At 46.4% G+C, this 12,721-nt stretch overlaps 1 protein-coding gene across 5 annotated transcripts in view; it reads right to left on the bottom strand.

The window, feature by feature from the left end:
• Window positions 1–12,721, bottom strand: part of Mical2 (microtubule associated monooxygenase, calponin and LIM domain containing 2) — a 129,370-nt gene that overhangs the window by 41,182 nt on the left and 75,467 nt on the right. For all 5 annotated transcript variants that reach the window (XR_001785575.2, XM_006507954.2, XM_030242685.1 and 2 more), the window contains exons 4-7: window positions 10,218–10,425; window positions 6,893–7,009; window positions 4,486–4,587; window positions 2,542–2,697 (exon numbers count right to left, since the gene is read on the bottom strand). Coding sequence is in view for 4 of the 5 variants with exons in the window: in XM_006507954.2 (XP_006508017.1) it covers window positions 2,542–2,697; window positions 4,486–4,587; window positions 6,893–7,009; window positions 10,218–10,425 (583 nt within the window). In the remaining variant the exon portion in view is untranslated. The remainder of the gene's footprint in view (window positions 1–2,541; window positions 2,698–4,485; window positions 4,588–6,892; window positions 7,010–10,217; window positions 10,426–12,721) is intronic.

The following is a 12,721-nucleotide window of genomic DNA, read 5'->3' as shown; positions in this document are numbered from 1 at the left end:
AAAGCTGGGGTAGGGCCAGCACCCCGAGTCTCCAGCTCCCTGTGTGACTCAGATGTTTACTAGAGCCTAAGACTCTCTGGATCAGCTCATGTGAAGGGAAGTGACAGGCACGCAGTGACCTCAAAGCATCCACACAAGGTGTACTGGGTAACCATAGTAACATCCCTATTATTACAGTAAAATAGGAAACAGCCGTGCATGCAGAGGACCCCCAAGAGATTCAAAGGAAATTTATTGCTGTCACTGATGTGAGACAATGACTTACAGTGGCAACAACAGCCAAGTTTAAAGGAAGCGTGTGAAACCTTTGGAGAAACACACATAATGTCTTGTCGTAATCCCTATTTGATGGTCTGTGTATTTATTTTCTTTCTTTCTAAGGGGAAGGAAGGGCTGGAAAATTAAGTATTAAATCATTCAAGGGATATTATTCTCTGGAAAGGAAATATTAAAACTTGTAATAATAAATTGTGGAGGCTCAGAGGGACATAAGATGGCAAATACCACTGTGACCAGCAAGAGGCAGGGTCTGGCTCAGCGGCTCAGCTGGTTCCTAGAAGCTGAGCCTTAGAGGAAATGATTCCATGGAAAGCGTTACCCTAACAGGAAATTCACAGAAGGTGGAGATCAGAGGCCAAGGCTTTAAGCGGACATGTGTGTCTTTCTCTGTTCCAAATACTCATGATGGAATCGGCCGTAGACAGCAGTAGACAGAATGCATATCTGGGACTGTGGTGTGAAATCAAAGCCCTTGCTGAAGGACACTGAACCCTGAATGTCCTATCATCTCAATGTATCATGAAACACGACCCTTTTGATTTCCTCATCCCGCTCTGCCCCTTGAGTATAGAAAACCATTCCCATCTCAAAGGCCACATGGTCTTCCACAGTCCTCAGGCTTGGATGACGAGAGATGCCACAGTCCCCCAGACCTACCATCACAATTTAAGATAGGATACTAAATGAGAAAATGAGAAATGTGGGTGATATTAAAATGTGCTAAGAAAAAGAGGAGGAGGAAGAAGAAGAGAAGGAGGAGGAGGAGGAGGGAGAGGAGGGAGAGGAGGAGGGAGAGGAGGAGGCAGAGGGAATGGATACATTGATTAGAACTGGAGCCACGTGAAATAAGCATGTAAGGCTCTGAGGGAAAATGTCAGTAAAACACCAGGACAGACTGGACAGAGTACCGATAGCTTTCACTTCTCCTATAGTTGAGGTTGGCCTCAAAGTGACTATGTAGCTGGTGCTAACCTTGATCTTCCTGCCTCTACCTTCCAAGTGCTGGGATTACAAGCAAGTGCCACCATACCTGCTGAGACTTCATTTAACATTATCATTGCACTGGCTTTTCAAGGAACAATGCCCATTTTTGGTCAGGTTAGAAAAAGGCCAATTCTTCTTTGTTTCTCCTCTCCTCTCATGAGCATGAGTTGCTCGTTTACTGACTATCTGACCACAGAGAATATGTCTTCTTGGTTTGCTGATCTGCCTCAGGCTATACACCCAGTGTTTGCAATGTAGCATGTATTCAAAAGAATATCTGTAAAGCTATTGAGCCAATACCTTCTGTTCTGTGTACATGTGGTTAGGTGACAACTGTTGGCCAGAGCATGGTGGGTGGGAGTGGGGTGGGGTCCTGGTGTTGTCTCATAGGGAGGGGCAGCTGATGTACTGTGTAAAGCACCTGGGGTCCATCAGGTTCTCCCCTCAGATTATAAGCTCCCTCCTCAGAGTGTCCCCAGCATCTCATGTTGACCTTGGACACAGCTTTCCTGACTATCTTGTGTTACAGTGCTTTATGTGGGTACCCTCTTTGGATAGGGGAAACTCCAGAAGGGGTGGGGCTAACATTGTCTTTGTACTCCACACTGCTGAGCACTGACACAGGACAGATAGTCAGTTTATGGCCATTAACTATCAGCAAAGTCTGTTGTCTATTTCTACATACAACACTTAGTACATTCTCTCGAGAATCCCTCTTGTCCTTGAAGGACCTCTGGACATTCACCGGATGCAGAGAAAGCTTTGCTCCTTTCTCCATTTCCAGCAAACATTGGAAGCCAACAGGTCTATGAACAGTTCAGAAAGCTTGGACAAGGGACTAGGGAGATGGCTTAGTCAGAAACAATGCATGATCTGCAAGTACTGCAGAATGAGATTTGATCCCCAGAATCCATGATGTGGGGGAAGGCAGGCATGTATGGTATTATAACCCCAGTGCTGGGGAGGCTGAGACAGATCCCAGGCCCCCCCCCGGGCATTTAACCTAGCTTACTTGTTGAACATTAGGCCAGTGAGAGGCCTTTGCTCAACAACAGCAAGAAAAGTGGACACCATCTGAAGAATGATGCTAAAGGTTGTCTTCTGGCTACCACATATGTGTGCATGCATGCACGCACGCTCTCTCTCTCTCTCTCTCTCTCTCTCTCTCTCTCTCTCTCTCTCTCACACACACACACACACACACACATGTTCATATACACACACATGCACTCACACATACACTGTGAATAGGGTCTGCTTTAGAGATGAGGCTCTCACCTGTTTCTTCCTTCAGGTCCTGGAAGAACTTCTGGTTGAAGATGAAGGCAACACCACTGATCTCCTCCACCTTGGCCTCAGCTGTGCTGTTCCTGTTTATGAAGTTGGCGGTGATGGCGATGGCCAGCTTCCCTCGGAACTCTTTCCTCCTGAAGCCTGCAGAAGGGAAAGGTAGATGCGTCAGTTCTCTGGATCCGGTGGCAAACTCAGCAGCACTGCTGAGAACACTCTTCTCGGTGTCCCACAGGCAGTGGGGACAGGGGCTCTGGGACAGGCAGGCACTGGGCTTGTGCCCGCAAGAGGCATTTTGAAGTCAGTAGGGCTCTGTTCTTTTCTATACTGGACCACACACCCTTCTTCCATATCCACAGACCAGTGACCGAAGTGATCTGTGCAGCAGGTTACCACAGAGCTCAGCCCTCTGCAGACATGCTGGGTATGCCACTGAGCACACTCTGAAGGCCCTTCCACACTGGGTCCTACATGGTCCAAATGATTTTGTTAGCATTTTAAATGGAAAAGAAAATCTTCTTTTAAAAAATAGGATTTGGCTGAACTCTCAGAAGACAGGATAGTAACACATTTTCTTTCCATCTTTGTTGTCATAGGCTGTATTGCATTGTCATTCTCCCACTGATGAAGTCCTAACTCTTGGTGTCTCCGAATGTGACCCTATTGGAGATGGAGTCATTATAGAAGGGCTTATTTAAGATAAGGTCTACTGGAGGAGAGCCTCTATTGTAATGTGGCTGATGTCATTATTCTCAGGGGAAGGTGGACACATATACACATTGAGGGAGAAGCTCTGTAAACACAGAGACAGAGATGGGGATGATACTTCTGTAAGTCAAGCAATACCAAAGCCTAGCCAAAAAAAAAAAAAAAAAAAAAAAAAAAACAAAAAAAAAACAAACCCCAATACACCTGTTCCTAGTGGCTGGTACCTAGTATGTGTGCTGTCTGGCTTTGTCTTGACACAAACCTAGGGCATCTCAACTGATGAGTAGCCCCCATCAGACTGGCCTAAAGGTGCATGTGTGGTGGCATTTTCTTGATTACTGATTGGTCTGAGAGGATCCAACTGATAGCAGGCTGAGCATAAACCCTGGGCTTTCAAATATCCAGACTCATATTTTTCCCAAGCCACTAGAACAATCCCATAAACCATACAAGTATTCATGTTAGCAGCTTCGGAGTGTCTTGTCAGATATTGCTGAAAGAAGATGGGTGTGGGTATGAAGGCGGGGCGAGTAGAGACAGGGCAGAGTCTTGCTGACAGGGGAGGCCTGAGCTGGAGGCCCACACATTCAGAACTTGCTGAGGTCAGCATGTGCATGCTGTCCTCAGAGAATGAATTTTCCCAGCAATCTGTCTGCAACCTGTGACCCTTGAAAGAAGCAAACTCAGAAATCGCAACTCTCCCTACTCTGAAAGACTCTACTGGTGGCACATGGTTTATCACACCTGGTCCCAGACAACAGTTTCAGTGTGAATGAGCGCACGAAGCCTGCCTGCCTGCCTGCTGGACTTAGAGAAGCATGGCTTTGAATCCTGGCACTTTGCCTAGCTGCCCAGCAGTGGGCGTGCTTAAGAGTTATGAAGAAAGAGGGTTTCTCTGTTGGTTTGTGGAGTCCTTGAACATGAATGGATGCTATTAAAGTCTTGAGATGTTTGCCTTAGATGAAGTCAGGGTGCACTTTGGCTAACACGGTAGTTCAGTGAGTTTGTGTTGACTTTTCCCACAGTATTCCCCCTTTAGAAAGCATTTTCACAGATAAGCCCTCCCCCATCCCTCATCTTGGTGCTCTGAAAGGGTTCTGCTACCCATATTCTCACTTGGGGATACTAAGATCCAGCAAGAGGGAAAGTGGAATGGCTGCCACCTTCATCTTCCTTCTCTGATTCCCCTTGTTATCTCTCAGCCCTATCGCCAAGAGTCCTTACCTTCTAGCGTGTTCCTGTGACCGTCAGCACCGATGATGACATCAAACTCAAAGTCAGACAGGGCGTGGTCTGCAGGAAGGAATTCTGCCCGCCATCCAACTTCTACCAGGACAGAGAGAGTAGATGAGCTGACAGGGGCCGGCTGAGAGAGTGATACAACCCCTCCCAGTTGGCCATGAGAAATGGATAATAACCCAGTGGAGCCTCCTGAAGAGAGGTCAGGCATCAGACATATCTAGATTTTTGACACTATGACAAATGATGTTGTATACAATGTTCATGGTTGAGAACTGGGCAATGGAGGGTTTTTAATGGCAAAACCCCTCTCATAATATTTGAATTAAGCTTACTATTTCATAGTTGTCATAACTCTCCTGGGTAGCCTGTGGTTCCTAGTCTACAGGCCGGGCATACATGGACAGTCCATATCCAAGTTCTCTCTGGTAAGGTCAGGTTTTGTGTCAGTGCACTCCAGAACAAAGCCAAGAGAAAGGGAGGCACTGCCAGCCCTGTGCCTAGTGTGGCCTATCTTTGCTAGGGTGCTGACCTTTAGTGAGCCCTAAACCCTTCTCCCACACCCTGTGTTTGTCACCCATATTTGCCCCAACTCAATGGCTTCTCATCCCAGAGAGTGTGCAGGATGCCAAGGTGGGGGTGGGGTGGGGTGGTGTGGGGGGTGGGGCGAGGGGTTACTATACAATTCTGCTGCTTGCTCCAGTGGTCTGCTGTTATAGTAGCGCACTCTTGGGGAATGCCTGACCAGATCCTCAGGGTTAGGACTATCCAGTAGAGATGTTCCACTGGTTAAGAGCAAACAGTCTCTGAATGCCCCAAATGAAATGTCTTACTAAAAGAGCAAGAAAAGCCTCCCTGAGTTGTCAAATATATTGGGTAGAGGCCAGGAAGAGTCAGGGGTGTGTCCTCCATGGGAAACCCCAAAGTCTTCAACACACACTGCCTCATAACTCAGCATTTACAAGGCAGGAAACAACAAAATATAAAACCTTGATAGAAAAAACCCATGATTATGGTGTATGAAATAGATCAGAATTTAATTTTCCTTTCCTCTAGTTATTGCTTTTTAGGTGGGTTATCAGTATGTAGCCCAGGCTGGCCTTGAAAGCATAGCCATCTGCCTCAATGCTGGAATTTCAGGTGTGCACCATCATGCTCAGTGAAAATATCACAATTTAAATATGCACAATAAAAGAAGAAAGAAGAATATTATCAATACTCTGCCTAGATGAAAGCATCTTATGATCTATAAATTAAAACTCAATAAAATTAAAAACACTGCTGGGCATGACAGCTCCTGTAATTCCAGCATTTAGAAATTCAAGGGTCATCCCTGGCAACACAACAAGTTTGAGCCAGCTTGGGCTACATAAGACTATCTCAGGAATTTAGGAATAACATATATAACTATATATGTGTATAATACATGCATACATACATGTATGTGTATGTATGGTGGTGGTTTGCATGAAAATGGCCCCCATAGGGAGTGGCACTATTGGGAGGTGTGGCCTGGTTGGAGAAAATTCGTCACTAGGGGGGTGGGCTTTGGGGTTTCAGAAGTTCAAGCCAGGCCTAGTGGCTCATTGTCTACCTCTCCAGCCCCCTTTCTGCCTGCATGCCATCACTGTTCCTGCCATGATGATAACAGACTGAACTTTTGAACTATAAGCCAGACCATTAAATGTTTTCCTATATAAGAATAGCCATGGTCGCTGGGCTGTGCACACTTTAATCTTGGCCCTTGGGAGGCAAGGCAGGTGATCTCTGTGAGTTTGAGGCCAATCTGGTCTACTACAAAGTGAGTTCCAGGACAGCCTCTGGCTACACAGAGAAACCCTGTCTTGAAAACAAAACAAATCAAAATAAACCTAAACACCCCCCACAAACAAACAAAATGATTATGGTGTCTCTTCATAGCAATAGAACTCTAAAAAAAGGCATGTGTAAACCAAGAAATATCTAAAAGCTTTATTTTATAACTGCTCTAGACATCTCAGTTTCCTTACTATATTTTAAAGATATTTTGCGGGTATAGCAGGTGTAAACTACCTGAGGATGAACTGAAGTATGTGTGAACTTTATTACACTACCATATTTGTCTTCTTTCCTGCCACTGACTGGACGTCATTTGTCAAAGTTGCATCTTCCTAGGGTCTGGGTAACCAAATTATAGGCTTCATGGCATGGTACTAATTCCACCATCACCCCCACCCTTGCTGGGAGCTGAAAAATAAGCCCAAAGCCACAGAAATGGTCAAAAAAGGTAAAGTATTTGTCAGTGGAAGTGTGCCAAACAGCTCCCAGCAAAAAATAACTTGCAGAGATAGCCTCAGCAAGCTTCCCATTTGGATATGTGCCTTCAAGGCAAAGAAAGAAAATCCGACCGTACTTTGATTCTCTTGGTCTTCAGGAGGCTCCAGCACCCTCACAAACTCCACATTCACGTGGACCTCCACTCCCAGCATCAGGGCCACCTTGAAGAGGATAAGCTGCAGTTGTCGGATACCTGTGAGGAAGGAAAGAAGGGAGGGGACCGTCAGGAGCAAGACACGAGCAGCATGTGTGTGTGAGAGCTGGATAGTTGTGGCCCAGAGAGCCCAGAGCACAGCGCCATGTCGGCTGAGTTTGTACCAGGCGCTCCAAGGCTTTTCATTTGGGGACCCTTCTTATTCTCATGTAATGGAGGAGCTATTGAGACTTGATAAAGTCAAAGGACGGCTCAAGGCTACACAGAAGCCAAAAGTGGACCACGGGTGCAGTTCTGTTGGATCCGGCAGCTCTGCTCTACCTGCACCGTGCTGCTCTAACTAGAGAGATCTGTCTGTCTTTTCTATACCTTTGCTGAGCCAGACTCTGGATCTGATGAGATGAAGATAGAGAAGGAGCTAGTGAGAGTCAGGAGCCACAAGAAGAGGCTCATGGATGAGGCCTAAACCTAAAGTTTCTCCCTCTCTAGTGGGAAGGGAAAAGGCAGAGAATTCTCCCCATCAACTGGGCTCAGTGCTCTCTGCTTTTTACCATTTCAAACGCCTCTAAGTGCAACCTTGTTTGTTCCGTACATAAAGGGGCATTCCTCTGAGCATTTTTCTTCACAGTAAAAAGCTTTAAGCTTGCTGTGGGCTTCTCTGTATTGGCTGGGTATTGAATATTCATTGAGTACCTACAATGTGGCAGGTGTCCTCTTAGGCACAGGAAGATGGGCGCATGCTCTCTAATGGAGGAAGCAGGATGAACAGAGTGATGGGGCCTTGGCTGGGACTCCGGGAGAGGATTAATTGGGAGCATTAGATACCATGGGGAGACTGATGACAACAGAGGCCACATGAGGCCAGGACACCCAGAAGCCTGGGCGCTTCTGGGTTAAAAAATAAATCTCTTTAGTGTTGTGACAAAAAGGATACACAGTCCACACTTCCTCTTCTAGAACAAATCCTTTTGAGCGAAGGAATAATAATGGGGTCTCCATAGAGGGCAGGGTCCAGGAAGACTGGTGGTGGGGACTGGGGAAGAAGAAGGCGAGAAATCCAAGAGAGACCAGGGTTGGAAGGGATGGCTAGCTGTGCTTCCATCCTGGGATGCTAAGGAGGGACAATGAGTGTGTATGGGCAGGTCAACAGCCTTTCTCCCTTAGGCATAGGACACAGGCAACTGCTAAGAACCTAGGGCTGGAAGAACAGTGATGGGGAGTGGAGAGTCCTCACACAGGTCATACAGAGAACTGCTGAGCAGTGCTAAGCCTGAGGCAGGGCTAGGGACGGAGACTGCCCATCTCGGAACAATTGCCGGGCAGCTGGGTTGATAAAACCTAGGCCACAACCCGCTGAGAAGACAGTTCTTCCAGGGGAGGCTTGGACACACCTCACAGTATCAAGGTTCCTGGCTTCCAGCACACAGTAGGAGCTCTGTGAGTCCCCCCACCTCCATGCTTACAGAGCTGCCCTTGGAATGCCACATCCTCTCAGCACCCTGCTCAAAGCCTCATTCCGTAGTCTCACTGACAGACCTCTGGGTGGGACAGAGCACCCTGCCAGCTCATGCTGTGGCTTTCTGGGCAAATACAAATTTCTTTCTGTTGAACTCCTGGAATTTTCTCATCCCAAAGTGGGAATACACTCTGGGGCCGCTGCTGGTAAATCCTTCTGTGTCTGAATAAATTACACCCTTAGTGGCGGCTCACTCTCTCCAGGCCCACCCACACCCCACACACTTCCCATCAATTCTGGTCTCACATGGACATGGCTCTTTGGGCTCCCCTCTCATCCACCCCCATGGAAAAGTGTGGCGTTCTTTTAGGTCTGAGGGCCACATGTGACAGCCCAATTACTAGATGCCACTGGACACAAAGAGTACTTTCGTATTTACTACATAACAGACATGTGCTAGCATGTTACAAACCTGACCCTATGTAACTTTAACAATTCAAGGGGACAGAATTAATCCTGTTTTATAAGAGATAAAATTGAGGCCTGAAGAAAGTAAGGAGTTTGAACCAGGTCAGGAGGAAATAAATGCTTTGTATTTAAATCAAACACTTAAATCCCCACACAATCTGCCTGACTTTCATAAGTTCGGGTGTCATAAGTATAATAGCTGGAGACCTCTTCCCTGTGAAGCTGAGAGAAAGAGGGAGACTGCCTCTCCCAAAGCCTCAAGATCCCACAAGTGACCTACAGCCAGCGGGACAGGAGCTGCGCTCCATCCAGCCATTCTGAGGCTGGCCAGCGTCTTCAGATGCTATAGTTTCAACTTCCATTCCCAACCTCCCTGAAGTCACATTATGTTGCCTTCTCTCTTGTCAAAGCTCTAAGGAACACTGGTGAGAGACCCGTCAGAGATTATACATCCGATTACGTCACTCCTCTGATCTACCACCTGCCCGGTTCCGCAGTACTAGCAGTACACTGCGCCAATGCCTCTGCACAAGGAGGTCTCAACCATCTGGCCCTGTTAGAGGTTTTGTGAATTCTCTCTCTCACATGCCTCTTGGGAGTGTGACTCACTCTATTAAAGCATATTTTATTACTGACAAAATCTAGTGAGCTCCCTGAGCGTACCGTCTCTGCTACTTGCCTCTGGGCTCTGTATTTCATTCATTCACTCAGCAGATGTTTATTGTTTCATCTATTACGTGTCAAGCATGTAGGCCCTGGAGACAGGTATTTTGGCAAGCAGTGCATCCCAGGGTCCATGACCAATGGGACTTAAGACAGATCCCAGAATAAGCCACAAAGCAGACCATCATGATCTGAATGAGAAAGGTCCTCATGGGCTCATTTGTGCTCCATCCAGTGGTACCATTTTTAGGAGACTGTAGGGCCTGTAGGAGATGTGACCCAGCTGGAAGAAGTAGATACAGGAGGTGTGGGGAGAGCTTGAAGTTTATAGCCTGGGCATTCTGCAGGGCCTTTCTCCATTTCTGGATCTGGCCAGATATGAGCTAGCAGCCACAAAGCTGTTGGCCTTTTTCACTTTCCTGCCACGAGGGGCTGAGCCCAAACAAATGTCTCCTCAAGCTGATCCAGGTGAAGAATTTGGTCTCAGCCAAAGAAAGTAACTAATTCACAGTCCTCCAGGTAACACCTGAGAGTTGGATGAATGGAGCATCCATGGTCAAAGGACCATCTGGGACTCCTAGATGTGGCAAGATGGGTCCATGAACAGTGAGACCTGGATCATCCTGAAGCACCAAGCACCCCACCCTGAGCCCCACTCACTGATGTGGTCGATGGAGCCAGCACAGAATTTCCCATAGAACTTCTTGGCCCCCAGGCCCCGCAGGTCATGGATAGTGAAGGGCCAGAGGTGCAGGACATTGTTCCGGGAGAAGGTGTCCCTCTTCTCCACCACAACCACTTTGGCTCCCAGGTAGGCAAGTTCAATGGCAGTGCGCAAGCCACATGGTCCTCCTCCGACGATGAGACACTGTGGGGGGAAAGGAGAGAAACCTTGAGTGTCTAGGCAGTGCTGTCACAGAGGTCCCACCTCACCAGCCACAGCATTCTGTGCATCTGCCAAGACCAGTCATTCATCTGCCTAGTATATATATTCCCTGTAGGCCCATCATAGACTAGACACTGTCCAAACCCAGGGAGAACATGCAAAGGGATTTTAGGAGAAGGCACTGTAAGATGCACAGGTGGTTCTAAGTGAGGCTAGACCAAATCTGACCCCAGCCCTGGTAGGCCACCTCTTATCATCCTTTTTTGAACCGGGTCTGTGAAGTGCTGCTTTTCCTCATAGAGCTGTTGTCAACAGGATCACCCTTTGTAAAGCACATTAGGCTATAGATGCGGTTCAGCTGTAGGGAGCTAGCCTAGTGTGTGCAGGACCTGGACTACCTATCCTCAGCACCACTAAACAAGCACACAATGAGGGAGGAATGTGCTTCTGTGCTGTGAAAGTGTATGGAACATCATTCCTGTGGCCATAGGCTAGCCCAGCAAGAGCCAAGCAACAAAAGAACAGAGTGACAAACGACTTCATCAAGATTAAAACTTTGGTGTTGGGGCTGGAGAGATGAATCGGTGGCCAAGAAGATCCATTCTCTGTTCTTCTAGAAGCCCCATGTTTTATTCCCAGCTCACAACCACTCTGGGATCCAACATCCTCTTCTGGCCATCATGCATCGTCATACAGATGCCCCCAATACAAATAAAAATAAAGCTTAAGATAAAACAGATGTTTTGAAAGACATTATAGTTAAGGCAGTGAAAAGAATATGGTGTATGGTGGTGTATGTCTGTAATCCCAGGCCATTCAGCTCCCAACCCCCAACCCCTTCCCCAGCCTACCGAAGGAAAGGAAGAAAGGGAAAAGACAGGCACACTGATGGGAGAAAATATTTGCAAGCCACATAACTTGTAAGTTCTGAAAACATACTTGTATCTAATACGCATGAAGTCATGACAGTTTAAAATGAAAAATAAATTAAAATACTTAGAGAAAAAAACTAAAATAGCATTTTTCCCCAATAAAGATATACAAGGAATCAGAAAGTAGATGGAAAGGTCCCAACAGAAAAATGCAAAACCAAGCCCTCAGTAGTAAAGGCTCGAATTTGATGGGGCACGTGAATCAAGAGCTGGAAATTCAAGTCTCACATATTGCTTGTGCAAACAATTTCAGTCTGTTATAGCAATTCCTTTAACAGTTAAGCATGGAGGTACCATATTAGCCGACCGTCCCAATCCTAGGTACATACACTCAAGAGAATTGAAAACCTCTCCATGAACAGCAAGGGAAGGATTTTTTCATATCAGCCCCAAGCTGCAAACAACTCACGAGCCTATGAATCGATGGATAAGCAAGCCATGATATGTGTGTGATGTCATGGGTGCAAATACACGTTTGTCTGTGTGAGTGCAGGCATGTGTGTATGATTCAAGGTTGACATCAAGAGTCTTCCTTGATTGCCCCCCACATTATTCAAGTGACCCTGTGGTTTGCTGACACAGTCTAGCTTGCTATCTTGCTTTTGCTCTGGGGACCCCTGATCTCTACCTTCTGAACACTGGAATTACAGATGGGTTGCCACACCCAGCTGTCATTGATGTGGGTTTGGGGATCTAAACTCCAGAACAGGCAATCTGTAGAGTCAGAAAGATTAGTGGTGATAAAGCTAAGGGTGAGGTGGGGAATAGATTGGGAAGCTAGTGCTACTGGATATATAGGTAGGTCTTTGTTTTTGGAATTTTTGGAATTAGGCAGTGGTGATAGTTATCTACTTTAGTAGGATTAATTTTATAGTATGTTGATTATATTACATACAATAAAATAGTGAGGCCTTATCTAAAAGAAAAATGGCCTGGAGATGATTCAGCAGTTAAAAGCTTTGGCTGCTCCTCCTAGAGGACTCAAGTTCAATGTCCAGCACACACATGGTGCCTCACTGGTCCAGGGGTAACTCTAGTTCCAGAGGATTTAATACCCTCTTCTAGTCTCTATGGTCACTGCACATATGCAGTACACACATAGTATTAAACAAATGAAAACTTCAGGCACAGTGGTATATGAGTGCAGTCCCAGAACTCAGGCAGGAGGGTTGCAAATTCTAGGTAATGCTCAATAAACAAAAATTGTATGAGAAAAAGGTAATTAAAAAGAAGTGTGCCACACACTGGTATAAATGTTGGATTCTTGGGTTTTTTGATTTTGTTTTGTTTTTACAAAGTTTTAAATTGTATTATACATTTGAATGCCTTGCCTGCATGTATGTCTG

Source organism: Mus musculus, chromosome 7, assembly GCF_000001635.26.
Source record: "Mus musculus strain C57BL/6J chromosome 7, GRCm38.p6 C57BL/6J".
NCBI lineage: Eukaryota > Metazoa > Chordata > Mammalia > Rodentia > Muridae > Mus > Mus musculus.
The sequence above is the reverse complement of the archived record's forward strand: the minus strand, read 5'-3'. Positions and strand labels throughout refer to the sequence as shown.